This window comes from Argopecten irradians, chromosome 8 (genome assembly GCF_041381155.1).
Source record: "Argopecten irradians isolate NY chromosome 8, Ai_NY, whole genome shotgun sequence".
Lineage (NCBI taxonomy): Eukaryota > Metazoa > Mollusca > Bivalvia > Pectinida > Pectinidae > Argopecten > Argopecten irradians.
In genome coordinates this window covers 25,675,497-25,701,044 of record NC_091141.1, presented here as the reverse complement: position 1 = coordinate 25,701,044, position 25,548 = coordinate 25,675,497, and the positions used below count along the sequence as shown (strand labels likewise).

Here is a 25,548-nt window from a genome sequence, read left to right as displayed (position 1 = left end):
TATTTGATAAAATGAAGCATGTTTAAATGTAACATTATAGTGGTTTTTCAAGGGATTCTTTTTTTTCCGAATCAATACGCAACGTCAATGTCTCTATTGTGACGTCACGATAACGTCGGGGTTTCGCGGCATTCCCGGATTTTTTTTTCATAGTGGTATGCAAAAAAATATTGGCCAATCAGAGAGCCAGATTTAGTATGAAAACAAAGAAAAATTATTTTAATAATATAACTATACTGAATACAACGTACCTAAAATTTATGTTCTTTCATAATAAGAGTTTATGAAACTAGTCGTTTAAGGCCCGCTTCCTTTCTGAAACGGCTTTTGATTTTTAAATTGGCAATGTAAAACGAGATTGATAATTTTGTAGAGTCTCAAAATTTATTGACTTAACGTTAATACTATACTTATCATCACCGCTAAACAATTTAATTAAAATAAAATTAATGTTAATATTCATAACGCGGGTCGTATTATGTTTTCCTGGCGTCGTCCTAATTACCGCGCGTTACTTGATTATTCACTGCTAACATAGATTAAGCAGGAAAATTAGCATTTGTTTGGTGTTATAATCTTGTCTTAAGCCATTGATACAAATTTTCTTATGTTACCATTGTTTTAAGAAACTTTTATTTTTTGTTTCAGAAAGGTAGTGGGACTTGAGGTTTCGATTTATGAGAAAATGAAAAGAACAAGAATTAATATAAATGAAAGGTTTTATTGAAGCAGACAGAAATAGACATAAAACAATAACATCAATGTATATATTCATAGAATTTAATACTCGGTACATGTACTGCAGTAAATACAGTCAGTAAAAGTACATCCTTATCAAGTATCACAGGCAGAATAGCTCGTGTTTCTTATATATCAGTAACAACACATTTTTGTCCAGATGAAATCATTCTGCAATGTTTTGTCAACTGACAATATCTCCATAACATATACATGTATATATCCAAAAGGTGTAAACTATGTTCAAAATACCACTGATGCAAGTGTATAGCAAAAATTAAAATTCCATAAAACTTGAATGTAATAACTTTTCAAAATCTTCAGATGTAAAATGATATATATGATAAATGGTATGTAAGTGCTTTTAAAAAAATGAATATGTATTCCAATTGTGTTATTTGTAAAACAATAATGTAATTTAAAGTGAGTTTTATACATTATACTTCACTTATTTACCTTCAGTTATTAAAATGTGTATTTCATATCAATGTGTAAGTCTGTTTTACGAATACAAATTATTGAGTTTTAAAATTATATTCAATATTTTTGCAAAAAAAAAAAAAAAATGTTTCACTCCAATATTATCATTTTTTTTAGTGTGAAATTTATCAGAAAACGTTTTGGCCTGCATTGTGACCAATTTCCTCTGTTTCTATTCTGTTTTATGCCACTGGTATCTTGAATGACTTTGCTGGTTACATACGTCCTATGTGAATCCTCACACCATTATCGGTTTGTTACTTCCTACATGCTGGTATTCGGTGTTATACATCTTAGGGGCTGTCATTGCAGATTTAGACCCAGGAGCTGAAAAGATAACGAAAATGACAAACATATTACATTATTTTTCTACAATGTTTTGAGCGCCCCTCCCCCTATAAGCTCCTTTCCCCTTTTCTAGAGTTGTATAAACGCCCCCAATACCCATGGATTTAACAATGTTTCACAACATGTGACGCCTCTAACATCAGCATTGTATCCCATATTACATAACTTGCCAGTCTTTTACATGTGAATCTCGACAAAATAATCTTTCTCAATGGTTAAAAGGCGTATTTATGTTTACTGTAACAGATTAATATACCATAAGTACAGAATGATTTCAAATAAGGCTGAGTTTTTTGTCCACAATTTACATTTTAGTTCATCAATAAGCACCCCCTTTGTTACAATTATTCAAGCTTTTGTTTGTTTGAGTTTTACGGCCCATCAACTACTAAGGTAATTTCATGGTATGTACCTAAAACAACAAACTTACCAGGCAGTGTCCATGGAGTGTCCACAGGGCAGAATTGATTTTCCTTTGCCTTTACATCTGAAGGCTGCATAAAGGATTCAGTATAGAGGGATTTCAGTCCAGCATGGGGCACAGGTATCATTGGTTTAGGGGCACGTGGAACCTTGGTCCTTGTCTTAAACCATATAGGGTCCACCATCGGCAATGGCTCACGGGGAACTGTGTCTTTAGGGAGTGGACTGAAAGAAACATTCAATAACATCAGTGTACATGCAAACCTCATTATCTCAAATAGCATGGTGACACTTATCATATTCGACCCAATAAGCGGCCCTGTCCCTATAAGCACCCCTCCCTCTTTTTGAGATCACAATTTCACTAACCTTGATTTCAAACACAGACTATGAAAAATGTGTAGGTTTTTCTATTTGATTGTTTTTGCAAATTAAATATTGCCTTCCTTTGTGCAATAAATCTGTGATAGGTTAGTCCAATTTCAGTTTTTCAATCTTAAGCGCTCTGGGTGCTTATTGGGTTGGATATGGTATTCAACAAACTGAATTACCGTATTCGATCCAATAAACACCCAGGGCGTTTAAAAAATTGAAAAAGTGCTATTGATACGAAATTATTGCAAATCTATACAGCTTTTGGTCTTTATTTATGCCTGGGCGCTGGTCTTTATTTATGCCTGGGCAATTGAAATTAAGGCCTCAAAAATGGGGAGGGGCGCTTATAGGGACATGGGCGCTTATTGGGTCGAATACGGTAAGTAAAATTGAACTTTAGGCCAAGAATTCTGGGATCAGCAAAATTCTTTCAAATTTGATTATTTACAACGTTTATTAAACCAAAAATTACGGTAAAATTCAAATGTAAGACATCTTTTACTTGATCAGCCCAAGATATTATATACGGTAGTGGTGTAATTTTGGCAATAATGCAAGACATATTTTTCTAAAAAGGATCTTCAAATTTTGAATATTATACTGAGAAGATGTGCTGATAAGAAATTTCTACAGTATAGAAAATTGCCTGTGCAGAAAACTATGCATGTACAGAGTTATAACTCTTATACCCTATATTTTGATCTACTGACTTTTCACCCTTCCACTGCTATCTAAATCCATCCCCCTCTTCCCCAGTACTTACTTGTGTTTCTGGCCATGGCCCCAAGCTTTTGGGTATTCCTCACACTCCCAATAGGTAGCGATGTCCTTTTTAGGGTATTTCTTCAGTTCAGTGGCTGTAAATGACCGATGGTCTTGGTGAGTTGTTGACAAGTAAGGGTCAAGCTGTCGCAGAATTCCCTTATCCCGGACATAAAAAGGAGCCCCTTGTAGTTTAGGGTTCTGGGTTGTGGCTTGGCCATACTGGAAAGGAAACAACACAACATTCAGAGCCTTCAACAGTAATGTTACTTTTTTTAACTGGTTTCATATAATTTACACTAATTAATGCATGCTCACTAATGTCATTTTAATTGAAGATAATCTTTAAATTAGTTTAAAAATTAGTTTTTGCTTTAATTATTGGCAAGGCAACAATGATGTAACTGTTTGTAATATTATCTTTGATTTGCTAAACCTGAAGACTACAGTTTCAAGGGATGTAATGTCACCCTATACATGTAAATAATTACATTCACAATACACCCAGAAACTAATAATTGATTAAGAGCTACCAGTTATATATTGTTCACCTTTATTTTTGTATTCTTGATGGGTTCATGCAGTATGTAATACATTGGTATGTGTATTTTACCTTGGAGGGACCTTCACGATGATGATCATTAAGGTTATATGATTGTGGCAGGTTCAATCCAGCTGAGTCATCAAAGTGGTATTTATCTCGAATACCCGGAGGTGCTGAATAACATTCCTTGGTCTCTGACCGCTGATTTCCCATTGTAAGAGGCTTTCGCCATCCTCCTTTTCCAAGCTAGACATACAAATAAAAGGTTAGCTATGGATCTTATACAAAAAGACAACAATAACATCCTGTTTCATCTGAACTTACTGACCACTGACAATAATGACGACCTGTACCATCTGACCTTACTGACCACTGACTACAATGACGTCCTGTATCATCTCACCTTACTGACCCCAGACTATAATAATGTCCTTTATCCTCTGACCTTACTGACCACTGACTATAATGACGTCCTGTATCCTCTGACCTTAATGGCCATGGCTATAATGACATCATGTATCTTCTAACCTTACTGACCACTGACTATAATGACATCCTGTATCATCTGACCTTACTGACCACTGACTAAAATGACGCCCTGTATCATCTGACCTTACTGACCACTGACTACAATGACGTCCTTTATCCTTTGACCTTACTGACCACTGACTATAAAGACATCCTGCATCATCTGACTTTGCTGACCACTGACTATAATGACCTCCTGTATCATCTCACCTTACTGACCCCAGACTATAATGACGTCCTTCATCCTCTGACATTACTGACCACTGACTATAATGACATCATGTATCTTCTAACCTTACTGATCACTGAATATAATGACGTCCTTTATCCTCTGACCTTACTGACCACTGACTATAATGACGTCCTGTATCCTCTGATCTTAATGACTATGGCTATAATGACATCATGTATCTTCTAACCTTACTGACCACTGACTATAATGACGTCCTGTATCATCTGACCTTACTGACCACTTACTATAATGATGTCCTGTATCCTCTGACCTTACTGACCACGGCTATAATGACATCATGTATCTTCTAACCTTACTGATCACTGAATATAATGACATCCTGCATCATCTGACCTTACTGACCACTGACTATAATGACCATGGCTATAATGACATCATTTATCTTCTAACCTTACTGACCACTGACTATAATGACGTCCTGTATCATCTGACCTTACTGACCACTGACCTTACTGACCACGGCTATAATGACATCATGTATCTTCTAACCTTACTGATCACTGAATATAATGACATCCTGCATCATCTGACCTTACTGACCACTGACTATAATGACGTCCTGTATCCTCTGACCTTACTGACCACTGACTATAATGATGTCCTGTATCATCTGACCTTACTGATCACTGAATATAATGACATCCTGCATCATCTGGCCTTACTGACCACTGACTATAATAACGTCCTGTATCATCTGACCTTACTGACCACTGATTATAATGACGTCCTGTATGATCTGACCATACTGACCACCGTCTATAATAACGTCTGGTACCCTCTGATCTTACTGACCACCGACTATAATGACGTCCTGTATCATCTGACCATACTGACCACTGGCTATAATGACGTCCTGTACCCTCTGACCTTACTGACCACTGACTATTATGACGTCCTGTACCATCTGGCCTTACTGACCACTGATAATAATGATGTCCTGTATCATCTGACCTTACTGACCACTGACTATAATGACTTAATGTATCCTCTGACCTTACTGACCACTGACTATAATGACGTCCATTATCCTTTGACCTTACTGACCACTGACTATAATGACATCCTGCATCATTTGACCTTGCTGACCACTGACTATAATGACATCATGTATCCTCTGACCTTACTGTCCACTGACTAGAATGACGTCCAGCATCATCTGACCTTACTGGCTATAATGACGTCATGCATCATCTGACCTTACTGACCACTGGCTATAAGGACATCCCGTATCATCTGACCTTACTGACCACTGACTATAAGGACATCCCGTATCATCTGACCTTACTGACCACTGACTATAAGGACATCCCGTATCATCTGACCTTACTGACCACTGACTATAAGGACATCCCATATTATCTGACCTTACTGACAAGTGATTATAATGACGTCCTGTATCATCTGACCTTACTGACCACTGACTATGATGATGTCTTGTATCGACTGACCTTTCTGACCTCTTACTATAATAATGTCCTTTATCACTGGCCCTTACTGACCACTGACCATAATGATGTCCTGTATCCTCTGACCTTACTGACCACTGACTATAATGACGCCCTGTATCCTCTGATCTTATACTGACCACTGGCTATAAGGCATCCTGTAGCATGAATTGTCTTTAAAAGTTGCCATTTTTAGCCCTATTAGTATTACAATAATAATATCACCTGGATTGAATTAAAACAAGCATTATACATACATTTAAGCCTACATTGCTGTCATGTAGATAATTTACTGATTCAATTACCTTTTCTGCTAAATCTTTAACATAATCTACTTTCCAGTGACCTGGTGGCTTCTTGTATAGGGGGTTTTGATAAGGACTGCCTTTGGTGTATTTACTGTCATGTGTTTTTCCTGTTGTGGTTTCATAGTGCTGGTCACGTGTCAGCTCATCCTGCTTGGCTAGGCCTGGAGGCAGTGGTTGGTATAGTTCCGTCTGAAATCATTACAAATAACCGTTAACAAATATTTACATTTACTTCTCACTTCTACTATAAACTAACCAAGGCAAAGTGAAGTATATGACTGTTTAACTGACACCCAATACATGACCATTGTGACATCACTAATGTTGACTTGATGACGTCAACTGATCACCGTCAAAATGGCTGTTCCATCTTGTGGATTAAATCGCAGTTGATAAATAGTTTTCCTGGTCTAACTCAAACAATGTTAATGCAGAGACCTTAAAATGAGTTGATAATGTAAATATAAGCATATTTTTAATTAAACTATCTTCCTATGGCATCTATGGTCTATTTAGATGCCAGAGCTTTGCAGACAATCATCTCATAATAGAGCTCTCGTAGATTTCCATGCCGGAGACCCGTGTTCAATTCCTGGTCGGGGCACTCGACAGGAATGACTCTGTGTATTTTCCCTGTTCTTCTACATTGGAACCCAACTAAATAACCCACAGCAGTGTTGTTTGGAAGTGTCTCGTATGTCTTCCAGGGCGAAGACTTTGAGAAAGTAGGGAGGAATGAAGCGAGATTGAACTGGGTCGATCATCAGTAACCAGTTAACTCAGTCAATATAGAGCACTCGGCTAGTGTTCGGAGGGTCCCGGGTTCGAATCCTGGTCTGGCCGCTACATTTTCTCCTCTCCTGTTACACTACTGTACATAACAGACTTCAAATAGGTTTTAAATAACACGTTCTCGCTGTATGATATGTAAGAGTAGAGGAGCAAATGAAGCTGTCATACCCAGATTCTAATCCAGCTGTTTTGATGTAACTTTAGCATGGAATGGGGATTTGAATCATAAATGCATTTTGTACAGTGTATAAAAAAGGTATTACACGTACCAAAACATTAAAAAATACTTTAAATTGAACTTCCGTTTAATGTTATTGCTATATAAAAAACAAACTTACCTGGAATTGCGAGCTCGGAAAGTAGTAACCAGGCCGATAATGATGTCCAACACCAGTTGATGTCATCTGCCAATCTTGGCGATGTTCACTGTTTACTTCTTTAAAACTCATTATTTTAACAATATTACAGTTTTTATGACTATGTATGTGGTTTTAATGGTATCTAAAACTATTAACGGGAAAATCCCCTATAAAATAGCCATACGAAAGACATGTAAACAATAAAAACCCAGACCTTACATGCTCACCAACTACGACATTGCTCCCCACTGTGTACATGTAACCATGTAAACCGCGGTGCATGATGGGGGAAAGTCAAGGGAGGCCATCCATGTATTTCTCGCCGTATAGGTAGCACTCTACAATTTTTTCTGGCCTTAAATATTCTTATTGTAATCGCATAACCTGCCCTGTTCATCATAATGGGAAACTAATGTACGTACATTCTCAATGTTTCCAATATAAACGTATCTTGTATATTATATTATGTGCATGCATACATATAGCTGCAATATTGTATGTAGCTCAAAAGACTTTTAGACAGAAAATGGTGTCGTCTTTAGAGCTACAATTGGTGCCTATTACTGCTAACGGAGCAAAGTGATGATTATACAAACCATTATAAAACGTTTCTTTTGCATTTTATCGTACTTTTTTGATATCGCTTACCTACTAGGGAATAAAACTGAGCTATATAAAATATCAAATTCTCATCGATCATTATTTTTTTTACATAATACATATGAAGGTCATTCTGAAGGGAATTTATACGGCAGTTCCACAAGTTGTGAATTTGACGTCTTGTGAGCGGTACAGTATATATTAAGAATGGTAGTTATGTTTGTTTTAGACAAAAATGATATGTAAATGCATGTAAAATGATTAACGCTTAAAATAAATGGAAACCTACAAAAAAGTATAGAAAACTGTGCCCGAGTGATTTTCGGAGGCAGTGCTCCACTACGACACATAGGGACCAATTCGTACCCGGCCGAAAGGTATAGTAGGCCCGGTACGTATATTCGTTCTAGCATACATATTACAAATTTCACGTCTAGTACTGCATACAGAAACATATAATTTATACATACGTGTATATACGTCAAATGTGTGGTGAAATTTATATATAGTGCTCATTGGTATAGGATGCAAATTTAGTCGCCTATCTCCTCGATGTGTGTGCAAAGAAGCAAAGTCATAATTTTAGTCGCCTTTTGCCGGGCAGCACATGTAAAGGATCAAAAACGCGTAAATCAGAACAGGAAAATGCTGGAAGTAGGGATAATTAATTGAAAAGTGAGTAATCAATATGTATATATGTATGTATTGCTAGGAAAGATACATTTTATGTTTTTGACATAATCTACAAGTACGTGTACAGTCGTGTGCCAAAAGTCTTCGTAATTTTTATTTTCCCCTATATATTCTATGTATTTTTACATTTTTTCTTAGATTTTTCCTGATCTCATCTACATTGTACTGGCGGATTTTAATCAAATTTGGCATACTTGTAGAAAATTATCAAAGAAAAAAATGTAAATAAACAAGAGGCCCAAGAGGCCTTGACGGTCACCTGAGTGCTGCTACAGAAAGAGCATTGCAAAGTTGGTTCAAATCTATAAAAATTATTTACGAATTAAAATAAACTTTAAAGTTGAACTTCCTAATTAGAATCTTTATTTTTTGTTTTTCATTTTGATAGTTAGTGTATTATGTTACCAAACCTTCTGCTTAAAATTCCAATTCGCTTTGCAAACGTTAAACAACAAAATCAAACAAGAAGTCAGTCAGTGTCAGTTATTTTTATAAGTTTCACTTTTTAATCTATGGAGATTATTTGGTTCCATCAAACCTGTGAATTCAGAAGAAGATTTTTGAAATTTTATTCATTTTGACCCATTTTGGCCCCGCCCCTCTGGTCCCTGGGGGTCAGTCAGGACCAATATGGATATGGTGTTAAAATTTTATTTCAGGCTAATAATTCTAACCCAGTTTGACTAATTTCCTATGAAAAATAAGCAAATAACATTCATAAATGTGTTTTCCTATAAAACTACAGTAAACTTGACCCCCTCCCCAGGGGGAAACATGAGACCCTAGGGTCATATAATTCACAATTTTTGTAAAGGACCTTAAGACCTTTCCATCTATGAAGAGTATTTGATTCTATCAATTCCAGAATTTCAGAAAAAAAGATTTTTGAAGTTTTAGCTTATTTGACTCCTTTTGGCCCCACCCCTAAGGCCCCTGGGAGTCAGTCATGGAAAATTTGTTAATAGGATTCAATGGCCATTTCATAGGGATAATTCTGACAACATTTGACCCATTTCCTTTTACAAATGACCAAATAATGCTAAAAAATGTGTTTTTTTCCGTACATAAACTATAGTAGTAAACTTAACCCCCTCCCCAAGGGGAAACCTGAAACCCCAGGGCCATGAAATTCACAATTTCAGTAAAGGGCCTTAAGACCTTCCAATCTATGAAGAGTATTTGGCATCAAATCTGTGAATTCAGAAGAAGATTTTTGAAGTTTTAGCCTATTTGACCCTTTTTGGGCCCGCCCCTAAGGCCCCAGGGAGTCGGCCAGGACCAATATGGATATGACGATAAAAATGCTATCTCAGGCTAATAATTCTAACCCAGTTTGACTAATTTCCCAGGGTTAGGGGTATTTTTCGTGATTCGCAAGAAAATAAAACATGAAAAATCCTTGTTTTGCATTTTTCATTATTCATTCATTCTTTTAACATAGTATAGTACGGTATGTATCACATGGACTCGGTACGAATGCCAATCCACAAAACACACACGCAGCTTTTAAATGAATTAATGGCCAAGAGGATGGAAATTCGTTGTACAAAGCATAGTCCTTTTGCACTCCTAACTTCCTCAGCACGGACTGATACTCCAGGGGTTCCGATCACTTACGATCTCTATCCACCCCTGGACTATCACATAGTAAAATTTGAGGCAGCTCAGCGGAAAAGAGCTCAACCAATCACAGGCGTGCAAATATTTCCTTTGAAGACTACGGAGAGAGCGACGCCCAACTTCAAAGGGGTGTAGAGATCGTAAGGGATGGGAACCCCTGGAATGTCGAGGATGACATGACACAGAAAGTCCTAAATCGGGGTTTGGATCAGCGTGCTTAACCCCTACATGTATACATGTATGTCTTGAAATTACCAATAGAAAATTATTCTAATTATAACTATAAGCAATCTGTCTGTAATTTTGCTCTGTCCTATAAGCAATCTGTCTGTAATTTTGCTACTGTCGCTCGAAAATGGGAAATGAACCCATGGCAATTGAATAAAATTTGTCCCATGCATGAAATATATAAAAATGACGTGGCCGAATACTTTTGGCCAGTATGCATCGACACTATCTAAGTGGCTAACAGTGAGACATGCAACGTATTGAGTGTGTGGTTGTACAGGTCCCTATGCGTGTATATGATCAATATAGATGTGCGATAAATTGGATCAGTACTTATGTTATTTCATAAATGTATTGGAATCTGCATATATTCGACCGCTTAAATGTTATAAAATAAAATAAGTTTATGATTATTTATTAGTGTTTGCAAATATCTATTTTTCTTTTGGGTCCGAACAATTCGGTGAAAACCCATAAATTACACACGTTCGATGTCACTTCCATCGGCGAATCGCGCGTCATTATCTTTGACGTGATCACTCTCGACGATCCTATTTATGTCGCGTCATCAATTTTTGGCGTCATCAATTACAACGTCATTTCTGGCAAATTCAAAAATCCGGCAGTGAAAGGGTTAATGTATACGTACTGTACGTTGTATGAACCACCATAGAAAAAATAGGTGTAAATGAAAAACAAAAACCGTTATTAGAAGATTTTTTTCTCGTTATAATTCCTCGTATAAAGATGTTGTAATAACGGGATTTTTTTTTGATAACGAGAAAAAATTCTCGAGATATGAATATTAGGCCTACTGCTTCAAACGCACGTACATGTATTAACATGTAGGCCTACAATGCCCCTACAATTAATTGCAAACTATTCTTTTTTATATTCGACTTCCGTACATAATATATTGTGATGAAATAATACGGGCGCAGCCCTTCGTGCCCTTCGGTGCGAAGCACTGCTAAGTTAACAGATACACGAAAATATAAGAAAAAACACAATCTTCAAAATTCAACCCTACACACTGACAGCTTCAGTTTGCGGGCCGGGGGGGGGGGGGGGGGGGGGGGGTTGTGCGTTGCTCCTGTACTGTTCTCCCCAGTAAGTATGCATTTAACTAATAACAGGAGTAATAAAACATTTTTTATTATTTTTTAAATAATAATAATAACACTTTGAAAAATTAACCCTTAGAGAGCCACAGGGCCTCACCCAGATTTTAACGGTTCAACAATACCACATGACGTCATGGATATCATGATCGTCTGAATGCTACTCCATACATGTTTTCTCTATAAAATGTATGCACTTTTACTTTTTTCTTTGGGTTTTCCCGATCTCATTTATGAACGGATTTCAACCAAATTTTACACGAAGATACATATAATATACTAGAATATATATATGGGAAACATACACACCAGTATTTGACTCACATTTGGCATGCGAGTGTAGCTAATGCTTCCTGATATAATGGATTCGTACGACTTTTTGTGCCATGGGTACAGATATTTTAATGGTTTTTTTTTAAGTTCAGGTTAGTTTATTGAATTTTTCTGACTTATCAGTTGGACATATATATACATTATTATAAAATATTCAAATGGTATACCAGATAATGCAAATATAAACGTGTAGATGTCAGACTAGAGGATCGCGTGACTCAAAATTTCATAGAGAAATGGCGACAAATCGTGCCATTTCAGGCATATGTTTCAAGCAGGACAACTTTTTATGAATATTACCACTCATTCTTGGTACATAGATGATGCATAAATGTGATTCTGAATTAGGACCAAACATTTTGGACGAAATTCGCTGCATGTTAGCTGTCAATTCATGCAAAAAACACTCAAAAGCCAATGATAATGGAATTCAATTCAGTTACCACGTTCACTGATATTGACTTTTTGAATTGTTTGTTTGTTTGTTTTTACTATTACTTTTTTAAAACAAGAGACGCCAAATATTCACAACATGATGGTTAACATTTATTTATTAATTACATAATTTTTTAGGCGGGATTATACAATGCAATGTACATAAACCGCTTTTTGTGAGTGATCTTAGCCGAAAGATATGGGTCTATATATATATTGATGTAAACTGTACCTTATTCTCAGATCCCTGTGTATTTAGCGAAGCAGGCAAACTGTTCCGATATTGTTACTACGGTGGCTGGGAGCGGACATGAAATAAATAAAATAATTGCGTTCGCACGCAAAAGTATTGCGTGTGAACGCAATATTATTGCGTGTGAACGCAATAATTATTGCGTGCGAACGCAATAATTACTGCGTGCGAACGAAATACTATTGCGTGCGAACGCAATAATTATTGCGTGCTAACGAAATACTATTGCGTGCGAACGCAATAATTATTGCGTGTGAACGCAATAATTATTGCGTGCGAACGCAATAGTATTAGCACGCAATACTATTACGTTCACACGCAATAATTATTTCGTTCGCACGCAATATTATTGCATTCACACGCAATAATTATTTCGTTCGCACGCAATAATTACTTCGTTCGCACGCAATACTATTGCGTTCACACGCAATACTTTTGCGTTCGCACGCAATACTATTGCGTTCACACGCAATATTTTTTTTTATTTCATGTCCACTCCCAGCCACAGTAACTATATAACCCAAGTACATATAAATACATATCGACAATCAATTTTTTTATCATCTTTGAATTACGGAAGCTTCGTCGTGAAATGTTACTGATTTAAAGTCAATAAAAACAGAAAAAAAACAACAACGAAAAATGCTACATTCCTGGTCCGATGACGTGACGTCATACAATAGTCGATTGTGTTACTGTGACGTCATATATGTTCATATATGGGTAGTGTTTACCGCCACAAGCGTAGATTTTGTGATTTTGGCTTGGTTTTGAGGTACCCATTAGAGGCGAGACGACATTTCGACTGGACAGGGAAATGTCTACCTAGCATATTTTTCGTAAATTTCCAGATTCACCAAGCCATAACTTCGTCAATACTTGGCCAATTTTGTTCATCAAGCACTCAATGGAAAGATCAATTAATTCTTTTTCAGGTAAGATATACGTCAATGACGTATAGAACCCAATTATTAAAATAATCACGGTTTTAAAAAAATAGGTCCGCTTTTCTCGACCACCGAGTTCATACCCTTGATACTATAATATATATATGTATACTGTTGGTGAAAAATTTCGTGCCAGGTCCCTGTGTTTCCTAGCTACAATGTAACATTAGAAACACACACACATATATATACATTTTGTATATATGCCATTGTGTTTCTGCTATACAGTACTGAATTGGAAACATTGCAATTTATCGAATTATAATTGTATTATTTTACAATATGAATGTATTTTGTTAGAACATGCTTACTTACAAAATCAGGAAGAGTTTTCTTTTTTTTTCAAGTAGGATAAGTAAAAATATGACGGAGTCGGAATTTTCTTACAGTTATCCGGACCGTTTATTACACATTTCCAATATGGCAGCCTCCATCAAGTGAAAACGTGAATGTGTTTAGTAGAAGGTCAGCATGTTAAATATCGTGAAACAATTAACTCCAGCGATAGGGAGAGTGAAAACATGCTGTTTATTTAGAAGTTCTCTGTATGAAGGTTCGCTGACTCGCGCATCTTCACTTGTTTTTCGATCCAAAATCGCTATATGCAGACGACAGAGTTCAAGCACAGCATCTACCGGCTCAGAATATTCCAATGAACTCCTTCTAGAGAAACGCTATATTCCTGTACGAACATGTTATGATCTTTGGTATGATGTCCCTAAAGCAGGTTTGACCTTCGATGTTGAATATTATGACTCCCGCCCAGATGAGTCGATAGACCCGGGGGTACCTCTTGTTTTGGCCCTTCACGATTCTCCAGGGAGCGCCAAAGATCTGCTCCCGGTATTACATCTGTTAGCTAGACTTGGATACAGGGTTATAGCTCCGAACTTTCCCGGTAAGATTTTTTTATATCTACGTTTACACTTCAGGGTATCCATTTGACCCTACTCCAACAATGTTAGAGGTACAAAAACAATGTACATGTATAGCACGACGAGACACTTTTGATAATTACGTCGTGTCAGTATTGCTCATCAGAAATTTCTCAATATCGACGTCTATTATTATTGGATTAAGTTGACCCATGACTTTTAGCAGTTTCATAAGTCAAACCACTAGTTCCGATAAATCCAAATATTTATGACAAATAGACACAAGAGTCAAATTTGATTTTCAAGAGTCAAAAACATACTATCAAAGGTCTACTTAGCCCGAGATACTCTGGCCCTGACACCAGACTTAGACATTATGACAGATAAATGTCTGGTTTAGGACCAGAGCGCACTGCTATATCAAAACGTGGAATAAGCCGATACCGTTTGGTAAAAATGAAAATGTCCTTTTCAGGTTATGGAAAGACCAAATGGAACCATTGGAAAGAATGGAATGTCTTCACTGGGGCTATTGATGAGAAGATGCATTTTGTATTTGACTTTCAAGCAACATTAAATATAGCAAGGTTTGCAGACATTAAATAATAACAAAAAAATAAGTAAGATTTTGAATTGTCATAAGTGCAGAATTGTGCGATTGATTCCGATCAGGGTTTTCATTAATGTTCAAGTCCCCATTATTGTTTTTAAGAACTGAAAATTAATTTATTCAATTTTTATTCTGAATTCCATTCAAATTATATAGAAAGACCCTGTTTTATCTGAAAAGGACCCCATTTATGATACACCCTGAGAAAACTCTGCCTATTATTGTGAATCAATGATATCTGTTAAATACATTTTTACTGGTCTGTCAGATCAATGTTACGGTGAAACTTTGTACTCCTTAATTGTTAGTGTAGCTGGTTGCTTTCACAACATCAAAGTGCCTTAATTTGTATATTGAAGTAATTTCTTCTGTAGTTATCTCCCTTAGTACACATCTATTTCTGTATAATCCTGTCTACAATGTATATTAGGACTGTCTTAATTGTTGTCAAATGTTGAATAACTGGAATACTTCACAGGAATAGCCCATGGTTGTTATTGGAAAGACAACACTAATTAATACACAGGGAGGTATGTGACGGGACACACTCCTGATCAATAGACAAAATGTGTTTTTTGAGGAAAAACAAGTAAATTAAAATATTGGTTTTTTGTTTTGTTATTAAAGACCTGGTAGGCATTGATTTTGTCGTAACAGGCCATTAAAAAGCCTTGGATTTTCTAGTAAAATTTCTGTAGTAACCCTAGCTTGTAAATTTAATCTAGTGGCTGTGCAGATCGAAGTCCAATGCAACCAGGATTGAGTTAGAAAACAAATCCAATGTAATTAGAATTAGACTTGTAATTCAGCTCCACTACGATGCTTTACGTTATACGCTCCAATACATATATATTTATATGATTATACTGACCATATGTTTTGTTGTTGTATTGTAGAGTTGATGTACTGCTGGGGCACGGTTTGGGCTGTAGTACCTGTGTAGCGTTGGCAGGAACTGATAGTAAAATGTATAGGTCTGTGGCCCTTCTCTGTCCTGCGGAGCATTTACCTCTTAAACCATCAAGGTAGGTTTTTACATCTGTTCAGAACCCCACTCATAAAATGCTTTACTCATTTGATTACTTTGGCTAAGATGTCCCGACATATTACCACAAGTAAGTTATAGGTAGGTTTTTATAGCTGTTCAGAACCCTACAAATAAAATGCTTTTCTCATTTGATAACATGTCACGTCATACATTCCCAGAGGAGACAAATGTGAAGACAAATAAGGAAATTAGATAATTACAGTGAAAGCAATATAACATAGAATTAATGTATTTTACGCAATGTATTGAGCAATTTTCCAACTTCCAACAATTCAAGCATCCTCTAAATTTCATTCTAAATTGGTAGCTTAGGAAATACATTGTACATAGTGTAAATGGAACCATCACAGAGGAAAATCATTCAAAGTGATGATCCATGCAAACTCCATTTCTTTTTGAGATAATAAACCATATAGCTATTCCTAGCTATTTAAATATCTTTGCCTATGGGTTAATTTGGGTAGAACTGCTGCAAGGAACTGTATGTTTATCTTGTAATGGTTTATTGAAGGACTTGTTTGTTTTTCGCCCCAGAGGTAGGTTACGTTTCCAGACAGCTGCCAGACTGAGCCAGTATTGGGAGACACTACAGACGCGGCCATTTGTCTGGTTCTATATGATGTTAATGAAGAGCTCCTATGGCTATTCTGGTTATACCACCAAACAGGTGATTGATGCCGCCCGCACCATAGCTGGTGGTCGCTACACTGCAGTAAGTATTTTGAAGAAATTTATTACTAACTGTATTCTACTGGAAGTTAACTGCCACTGAGCGTATTCCGGGTATTAGCCCCTGTTATCTTTTTATGAAGTCTTTTTGAACTAAGGATCAAATCTGGCAACAATTAAGCCCCTTTCCTATTTTCTTAAACTTTTCCGTTGTAAAACTGTTGTACTTAAAACATTGATATATAGTGATCACTCTGAGATTGTGTGACTTTTGCTAGTAGTACAATCGTATAAGCTGCTTCTTTTTTCCCTGGAAATCAGGAGTGTTGTCAAAAACTAAAATCAGACAATGTTTGAAACAAAAAAATTGTGATTCAAACGGGAAAGTCATCGGTGTTTCTCATGGTATATGCTTGGGTTGCTCATCAGTTACAGGCCTTTATGGTGAGACTACAGGTCCAGGAACATCCATGTCGTGTGGTATACCACAGTGTAAAGGACAGCAAGGTGCCACCGGATGTATCACTAAAGTACGCCGAACTACTGGGTATCAAGCCCGAACAGTTTGTGGTGTACCAATCACACAGGAAACTCTCCAATCCAGGTAAGGTGTTGATAATAGAGGGTACACATGCTGTATCTGTATAGGGATAGATTATAAGACTCTTTCTATGTGGATAGGAAGGATAATGGCACTGTACCTGAGGGTCACAAATATATAGTAAAACCTGAGGCTGGTGGAGGCATATTTTGTGATTCTGAGGGTAGAATACCCCTATCCTTCCTCCTGTATATATCCACATATAAAAGGAAGTTTGTCTCTCATTCTGCAATGTTGTTACAGATATTCTGCTCTATTGATTTTTCCCGAATAAGTTATAAAAGAAATCCTTCTTTTTGTGCCTTTGACATGGCTACCTTCCTGGTGTTCAAATTTTACCCTAAAAAAATGTCTTTATGTTGAGCTATGATGTCACCCTGTGGTACAAATGGCACGCATTTGGTAACCATGTAATACTTTGTTTGTTTGATTAATTAACGTCCTATTAACAGCTATGGTTATGTAAGGACGGCCTCCCATGTATGCGGTGTGTTGCATGTATATTGTGTTGGGTGCAAGTTTTGGGAGACTGTGGTATGTTCATGTTGTGTCTTCTTGTATAGTGGAACTGTTGCCCTTTTTATACTGCTATATCACTGAAACATGCCGCCGAAGATACCAAGCAACACACCCCACCCAGTCACATTATACTGACAACGGGCGAACCAGTCTGAGTTGTCCCACTCCCTGTATGCTGAGCACTACGCAGGGGCAGAAACTATCATTTTTATAGACTTTGGTGTGTCTCGGCCAGGGGACAGAACCCAAAGCAGCCTCAGACGACATTGTGTATTGCATGAGATAAACCAGTTTAACATTTAGATCTATACATATATGAGAGAAAATATATACATGTATAAAAATGTCATCTTTGGTGTTTTATGTCCGTATTATCATATGACAGTAAATAGAATGTAGAAAATATAATTTTTTTTTTTTTTTAAATCATTTTGAAAATTGATATTTAGAAAATATTAAAATAATGGATATGAATTTACTCAAAGTAAACATTAACCATTTTAAATATTTTTTTCTCATTTACACTCAAGTTAATTAATCTTCAGTATCACCTTTATAGGCATCACTAATGCCATTTTGCCAGTGTACTTTCAAATATTTTTTCCTCAAATATGCAAAAAAGTTTTAAGAGATAATGAAATATTGTTATTATGTTGTTGAATATTGAAATATATATATATATTTTTTTCAGGTGAAGTTACTTCTCCAAAGGGTCTTCAAATAGCACATGATACTCCTGAGCTTATAGAGGCATATTCTAAGCCTATAGCTAGTATGGTCCTTGATCTGGTGAGAACTTTGAAACCAAAAAGATGAAAATTGGAGAAAACCAGGAATATTAATATAACAATGCTGAATTATCGTATGTAAGCTTTGTATGAAAATATATGAACAATACAGAAATTAAATGATGATTAAACAGTAACAGTGAAACAATACTTCACCTTGATCTGGAAACTGTGTTTAGTGTCCCAAAACATTTGATCAGTTGCTGTATAAAATTAAAAATGTGAAAATCATTCTGATCTATCAGAGTTACTTCCCTTAGTTTCACTTTCACCATCTATTAAAGTTATATGCGTCGTGTTTTTCATAGTCACGAATCAAGAAGAGCTTTAATATGTTATTAAACTCCAAAAGTAACCAACATTTTGAGAATTACAATACTTTCAATGTATAGGTTTTAATTTGACAACTAGGAGCTGAAAATGATTTTTGGCAGTACTGCCAAAAATCTTAACTGCCAAAAATCATTATATTAACGTCTTCAGTATAGTGAAATGAGTACATACGGCCAGACCATGAAGCCATATTGTTGTCCACAATTTCATTGTACATTTGTACAGTATTATTGGTAATTGTAAAGTGATTTCTGAAGGTATGTGTCCATCTCAACATGTATAAGGCATAAAAAACAAGAATTTCTCAGTGCATAACCTACATTTGTATGTGTTCTAACTAACGTTTATAAGGCATTATATATGTTTGTCTGTCCATTTAAATGATTTTCACAGCTTTGTTCATTAAAACTTATGGTTTTAAATAGATAATTGAAGAAAAAATAACATGTCCAAATTTTCGGCCAGTTACGGCACATATAACTTTAACAAAATGTACTGATACATGTAGTTCCAATACTATAGTAAAACAATCAGGGAGATAACTCTTACAGAACAGAAACTTTTCTTCACAATTCACCAGCAGTTTCATTTGGAATGAATATTATATTGAAAGACTCGGAAACAATGTTACACCAATAACACCATTGTTGTAACACAAGTTGCATTGTACTATTTACCAATGAAAAAAAAAATATTTTCCGAGTCTCACATTATTACTTACACATCACAGTTAATATTAGAAAGTAATAAAGATAGTTAATATATAACTACGAATTATCTAGAAAAACAACAGTTCAACTGAGTTATATGTTTAGGTCACCGGTAATTGACTAATTCAGTAAAGATTTTACGTACTCCATGAGTACATCAAACTTGGGACATCTGGCTAATTATATAATTACTAGCCTAATACTCAATTGATCAAGCTGAAGAGAGTTCTCTCTACCAGGGGCCAGGGTAATGTTCACTTGGCTAGTATTCACCATGGATTCACATGTATGTGACATCCTCTATCAAATTTTGTCAGAAAGCAACACGCATTTGATGTTCTTAAACGAGTGCTAACTATGAAAACACTTTAAAGATGTGTTTTAACTTATAGTTATTGATTTTGTAGAAGTTGAGTGGTTTAGTTTTACATTTATTTGTATGTAGAAGATATGCAATATTGGCAGTTATTTCAAGGTTTTTTTCACCACCTTTCTGGGATTATGACTTTGAATTGTAAAATTTAAAAAAAGGGAGGACATTTGGTACAAGGAAACTTTTTTTGTTTATTGAAGAATAGTTTGGCTTCCAAAAATAAGTGGCTGTATACAATATCTTTGCTGTGATAATTTTGATAAGATTTGAAAAACAATAAAGAAGTTTGACTTAAATGATGTGTGTTCACTGTTGTAATGTCAGACTGGTGAAATCTAGATTTGATACTGCTACATGTATAAAAGATAACTAAGCATCAAAACTTAAAAGGCTTGTAAGATTCTATAGAACACACAAGCAAAAGTGAAGGTCATGGTAGTTAATTTGAACAAACTTATCAGTCCATCAGAGACATATATAGATATACTAATACCACCTACTATCAACGTCGCTGATTCTATATGTTACAGTCCCAGTATTAAATCTACATGCCTGCTAGTTATTGACAAGAAGTCGTTTAAAGTCACACCATACGTTCAGTATCCAATACTTGTTTGATTTTTATCAAACGTTTCCGATTTATTATTGCTCATATTGACTTTGATTCAGTCCTGTCTCTGCATAATTTACAACAGGATTTTTTCAGCATTCTTCTAAATCATGAAAAAATAAGACATACAGATATTGGGGTTTTAAAGAATTACTATTTTGGACAAAATTAGCAGCCTTCCATCTAAGAATGCTACCAGCCGTATATCATTAATCAATTTCAAACATATTTTATTGCATGGAGATCAAGGTCATGCATTGAACAAATACATGTCCAATACATGTACCTTCGCCCTTTCGGTTATTGCCAAGAGGTCATTTGAAAAAATGCAGACGGCTGACCGAACATGATGATGATATTGGTCAAATTTACCCTTTGGGTCAGAGGCATGAACACGGGTTGGATTGTTCATACAAATTAAAATATCCAGACTTACAAGGATTTTTTTTATAAAATAACAAGAGTTTCTAGCTTAGGAATAATTACTCTTAAACCAGAGGATTTTAAGTAGGCTTAGATAGGTAGTTTCTATTAATCATTTAGATATTAAAAAAAAAAGAATTCCTCTATTGCAAGGAAACAAAGCACGAATATACTCCAATCTCCCAAATTATACAAACATAGCAATGCCTACATAAGAGACCGTCCCCATATGATTATATATATTAGCTGTAAGTATATGTATAGATTTCTTATTTACACCCAGACACACACTTACTTGTGTAACAAGAGATCAGCAAGCATACTATTCACAACAAGCATGGGCGCCTTACTACCTGAGTCACAAAAAGCGCTCCTGTGGGCCTTGACAGAATTTATAAATTTGACGATATGAATTTGCTTCCATCAAACTTGTGCTTGGAGGTATTTTTTGAAATTTTTAATCAAATTTGACCAAAGTATGTTCAGAGACTAAACAGGGCAAATACACAAATGTGTTTTTTTATATTAAAAGTAAACACCCCTAACGTTTTAATTCACAGTTTTTATAAAAAACACCTAAGACCTTTCCCAAGTTCGAGAAGGCCTATTTGGCAGCCCCTCTACCCCCAGGGGTTGCAAGGCTTAATACGTTTGACGCAAAAAATCTCAATGTGTTTTTTCCTATATACAAAGATAAAAAAACAGGAGATCCCATATATAATTTACAATTTTTATAAACAAACTTTAAGACCTTAGTGTACATTTCCAGAATTTTAAAAGAATATTTTTTGAAGGTTTTAGCCTTATTTGACGTCTCTGGCCTGTCTAAAATAATTCTAACTTGGAAAATCTTGCTCATCTAAACTTGGTAAACTGACCCCCTCCCCAGGGATCCATTAATCAATTTTTGTAATGTCTACATTTCCAGCTTCAGAAGAAGATTGACCTAGACCCTTTTTTTAGTAGAAGTTATGATTATCCTATCTCAGGGCTAATAATTTTAAATGACTTGTTTTCAGTCAATTCATATAAACTATAGTAAAACCTTTCCCAGGGGGAAACGTGTTGAGACCCCAGGGTCGTGAACCTTTCTATTTATGACCCATTTGTTCTATTTTTGAAGTTTTAGCCTAGACCCTTTTGACCCCCGCCTAAGGCCCCTGGGGGTCATTAAACGATAATTCTGAAACATTTGAATGCACGCGTGTTTTCGATGAAGCCCAATGCGAGACCTTAAGGATAAGAAGAGTATTTGATTCTACCAACATCTGTGAGTAGATGGCCCCCTGGGGGTAGTGGTGGGGATGATTTTGCTTCAGGAAGAAGTCGACCTACGACGCAAGAATATGTGATAAAAAGCGGTTGTCACGAAAACGATTTTTGAAGTTAGAGAAGGGGCAGAGGTTGCAATATACGGAAATCGCAGTTGAAGACGGTCTTGCATAAACTTTAAACTTAATCCATTCAATAATGTCACGCTTGATTGACAGCATCCTTGAATGCACGCGCGATGAAGCGCGAGAGATAAGGAAGATGGATGATTTGGTACCTATAATATGTATTCACGTTTTGAAGTAGTGAATCGCTTGAAGACGGTATACATCCTGTGATAGCTTCTACCAAGTTGTATAGGAAAACTATAATATATTCATATAATTGTATTTATGTTGCGATCCAGGTATTCACAGTATCAAACAGGCAATTTGTCACTTTGATCGTACCCCGGCTGGATAAGGCATTACACGTTTCTGGCATAAAAAATACTGAAGAATATTCTCGCCTCGCCACAAATAATCTACAGGTATCGATTGAGGCCCTAAAAGCCTAGCTGGACTTGATAAATAACTTTATCGAACATTTTAAAATCATTTAAAGAAATTCCGACATATCGGATTTGAGAAGAAACTTTTAGTTATAAAAGGTTGAGATGGTGTGGAAATGCAATGTTGGTATGAACTTGTCAATCTTAAATGTATTGTTTATGCTACATTCTCTTTAGATTCATTTATAGTCTGAAACTGATTATTGCACGGAGTAGTAGGTTAAGAGGATATATATTGACGATAAGAGCATAAACAAGTAAACACATCCAAAGTAACACTTAATTGCTTCAAAATCACCGTGTAGTGTTTCTTTATATGCTTTGTTCACAATAACGCATTGTAATGGCTACATGCATCACAGTACTCCGCTAAACCTGCCTATAATATAAGTTTTTTTGTTTGCTTAATACATACTTTTTTGTTTAATATATAAACTATATAGAAGTTAAAAAAATGAAAAAAGTCTAATAATATAGGCAGGTTTAGTGGAGTTAGCATCACAGGGGGGAACAGGATTTAGGTGACTGCAGTTACCCAGATCCAACATGGCGACAGTGCAAAAATAAGAGGAAGTTGTACAGTACTGTCTGTTCGTAGAATACACGGGTATGTTTTTGGCATTACCACCGTAGATCGTGTCTTGTAACAATATCAACAAATTTGAAGCGTAAGTCATATGCGCAGAGATCCACAGACGTTGGTATCAAGTATGTAAAATTGCGTATAGGGTAGTAACGTTTCGGCCCGAATCAATATGGATGGGGGTTATTGCAGAAATGATACATGTACATGTGACTGCATACCCCTATAAACCAAATTCGCGACTAATACAATGCATTTTGTGCATTTCACGATTCTCATTTCAATGCTTGTTCAAGAAGATTACCTTCCACGAATTGTAAAAAAAATAAAAAAGGAAAAAATAATAATAAAAAAAATTAACGGCAGCTTAACTTTCCATATAAGCAATGCTTACATTAAATAGCGGAAATGAACAATCGCGAATTTACTTGATTTTCGAAATTCGTGAAAGTAAAAGTTGGTTTACATGCATATAATACCAAATTTATCAAAGTACATGTAACTCGCAATATAAGTTATTGAAAAAATATACGCTGAAACACGTTTACAACGAACACGCTTATACATGTAACATACTCATGGTTATGACATAACAATTTCAATTCACCATATTACGAAGTAATTTTGCTGGTCCAAATAGGTTCGTTATAACCGTGTTCAACTGTACGGGGTAATCGAATCGGGTTGTCCGTCAGTCTGTCCAGCCGTCCATCTGAGGTCGCAACTTTGATCGACAAACTCTTCCTAAACTGCTTGACTTATTTTGTTAAAATGGTACGTAGGACCCAGACATAAATGGGAGTTGAGTTAACTCTATAGGGTTCTGCAGTGTAACACATAAGGGAGTCATTACTAAATTTGAACAGCGGGAGTATTAGTCGTCCACTCTGGGGACAGTTCTAGTTTATTCATAGTTGATTAATGATACTAACGACACAGGAGTTTGACGTTCTGTCAATAATATATAGTATACATATATAAAAAATAACCCAATATACTGTTTTTATATAGTACATTGGGGTATTTATATATATATATATATACACACTATATATTATTGACAGAACGTCAAACTCCTGTGCTAACGAGTTGATTAACACAAAGGTGTATGTTGTAGTTGATTATGCATTTAAAAACATTCATTGCAAATCACCCTGGAACCTAACTGTAAAATTAAGTCTTTGACGTAAAGTGTAGAATGCGAGTGAGTGATTATAGACGACTATTTTGTAAATTATTATACGTATCTCATGTTTATAACAGTGTCTGTGATTAGTTCAATTACAACACATGGCCGGGAAATAAAATATTGTATTCCTCGAGGAAAATTAAACATCGAATGTCTACGTAAATGTATAGTTTAGATGTGACCTGTATTTCTCACCAAATGCGACAAAAACTCATATCATATAATTGGCACTAATTAATCTGGCTTGGAATCTGACACAACAGTACCATGTATTGTAATTATGGATTCAATTAACAAGAGAAGTTGTCCGTCTCATAAAAAAACAAAACCATTAGAAGTTAAAAACATATTTGAATGAGAGATAACAATTTATAAATTTTAGGAGAAGTTGTTTATATATACATTTGTACGTGTAGCTTAAGCTCTACGAACCGTCCTAGGAGGTCACCCAAGTCATTTGTAGAGTTTTGAACCCCCCCCCCCCCCCCCCCCCCCCCCCCCCCCCATGATGCCGCATACTAAATAGGCGCAATGTCTATTCAGAACTTTCAAAAATAGAAGTTATTTTCGGCAATATAACCAAATTAACACCTTTTGCCCGACCAGTCAAACCATTTATGTATATTTGAATGCCCGTCTTACAAGGATGCTACATGTACATCTATTCGTAACTTTCAGAGAAGTGCGTGTCTTAGTGTTTATTGATATGACTAAATTGACCCCTTCTGGTCCCGCCCTTAGGCCTCTGCGTAATGTTTCAATTAAAATATGAGCAATATCTATTCAAAATTCTTAGAAAAGAAGTTGTTT

General features: G+C 35.8%; 2 protein-coding genes across 2 annotated transcripts; one reads left to right on the top strand and one right to left on the bottom strand.

The window, feature by feature from the left end:
- Positions 1-705: 705 nt before the first annotated feature.
- On the bottom strand, positions 706-7,629 carry LOC138329972 (stabilizer of axonemal microtubules 3-like). The gene is made up of 6 exons (XM_069277281.1): positions 7,335-7,629; positions 6,202-6,393; positions 3,740-3,916; positions 3,128-3,348; positions 1,997-2,214; positions 706-1,545 (listed from the first exon to the last, which is right to left on the bottom strand). The coding sequence occupies exons 1-6, from the start codon at positions 7,443-7,445 to the stop codon at positions 1,457-1,459; spliced, it is 1,008 nt and encodes a 335-aa protein (XP_069133382.1). The 5' UTR covers positions 7,446-7,629; the 3' UTR covers positions 706-1,456.
- Positions 7,630-13,980: 6,351 nt separating this feature from the next.
- On the top strand, positions 13,981-20,407 carry LOC138329971 (uncharacterized). Its single transcript, XM_069277280.1, has 6 exons — positions 13,981-14,483; positions 14,936-15,047; positions 15,967-16,095; positions 16,653-16,830; positions 17,217-17,391; positions 18,599-20,407. The coding sequence occupies exons 1-6, from the start codon at positions 14,057-14,059 to the stop codon at positions 18,721-18,723; spliced, it is 1,146 nt and encodes a 381-aa protein (XP_069133381.1). The 5' UTR covers positions 13,981-14,056; the 3' UTR covers positions 18,724-20,407.
- Positions 20,408-25,548: the final 5,141 nt, after the last annotated feature.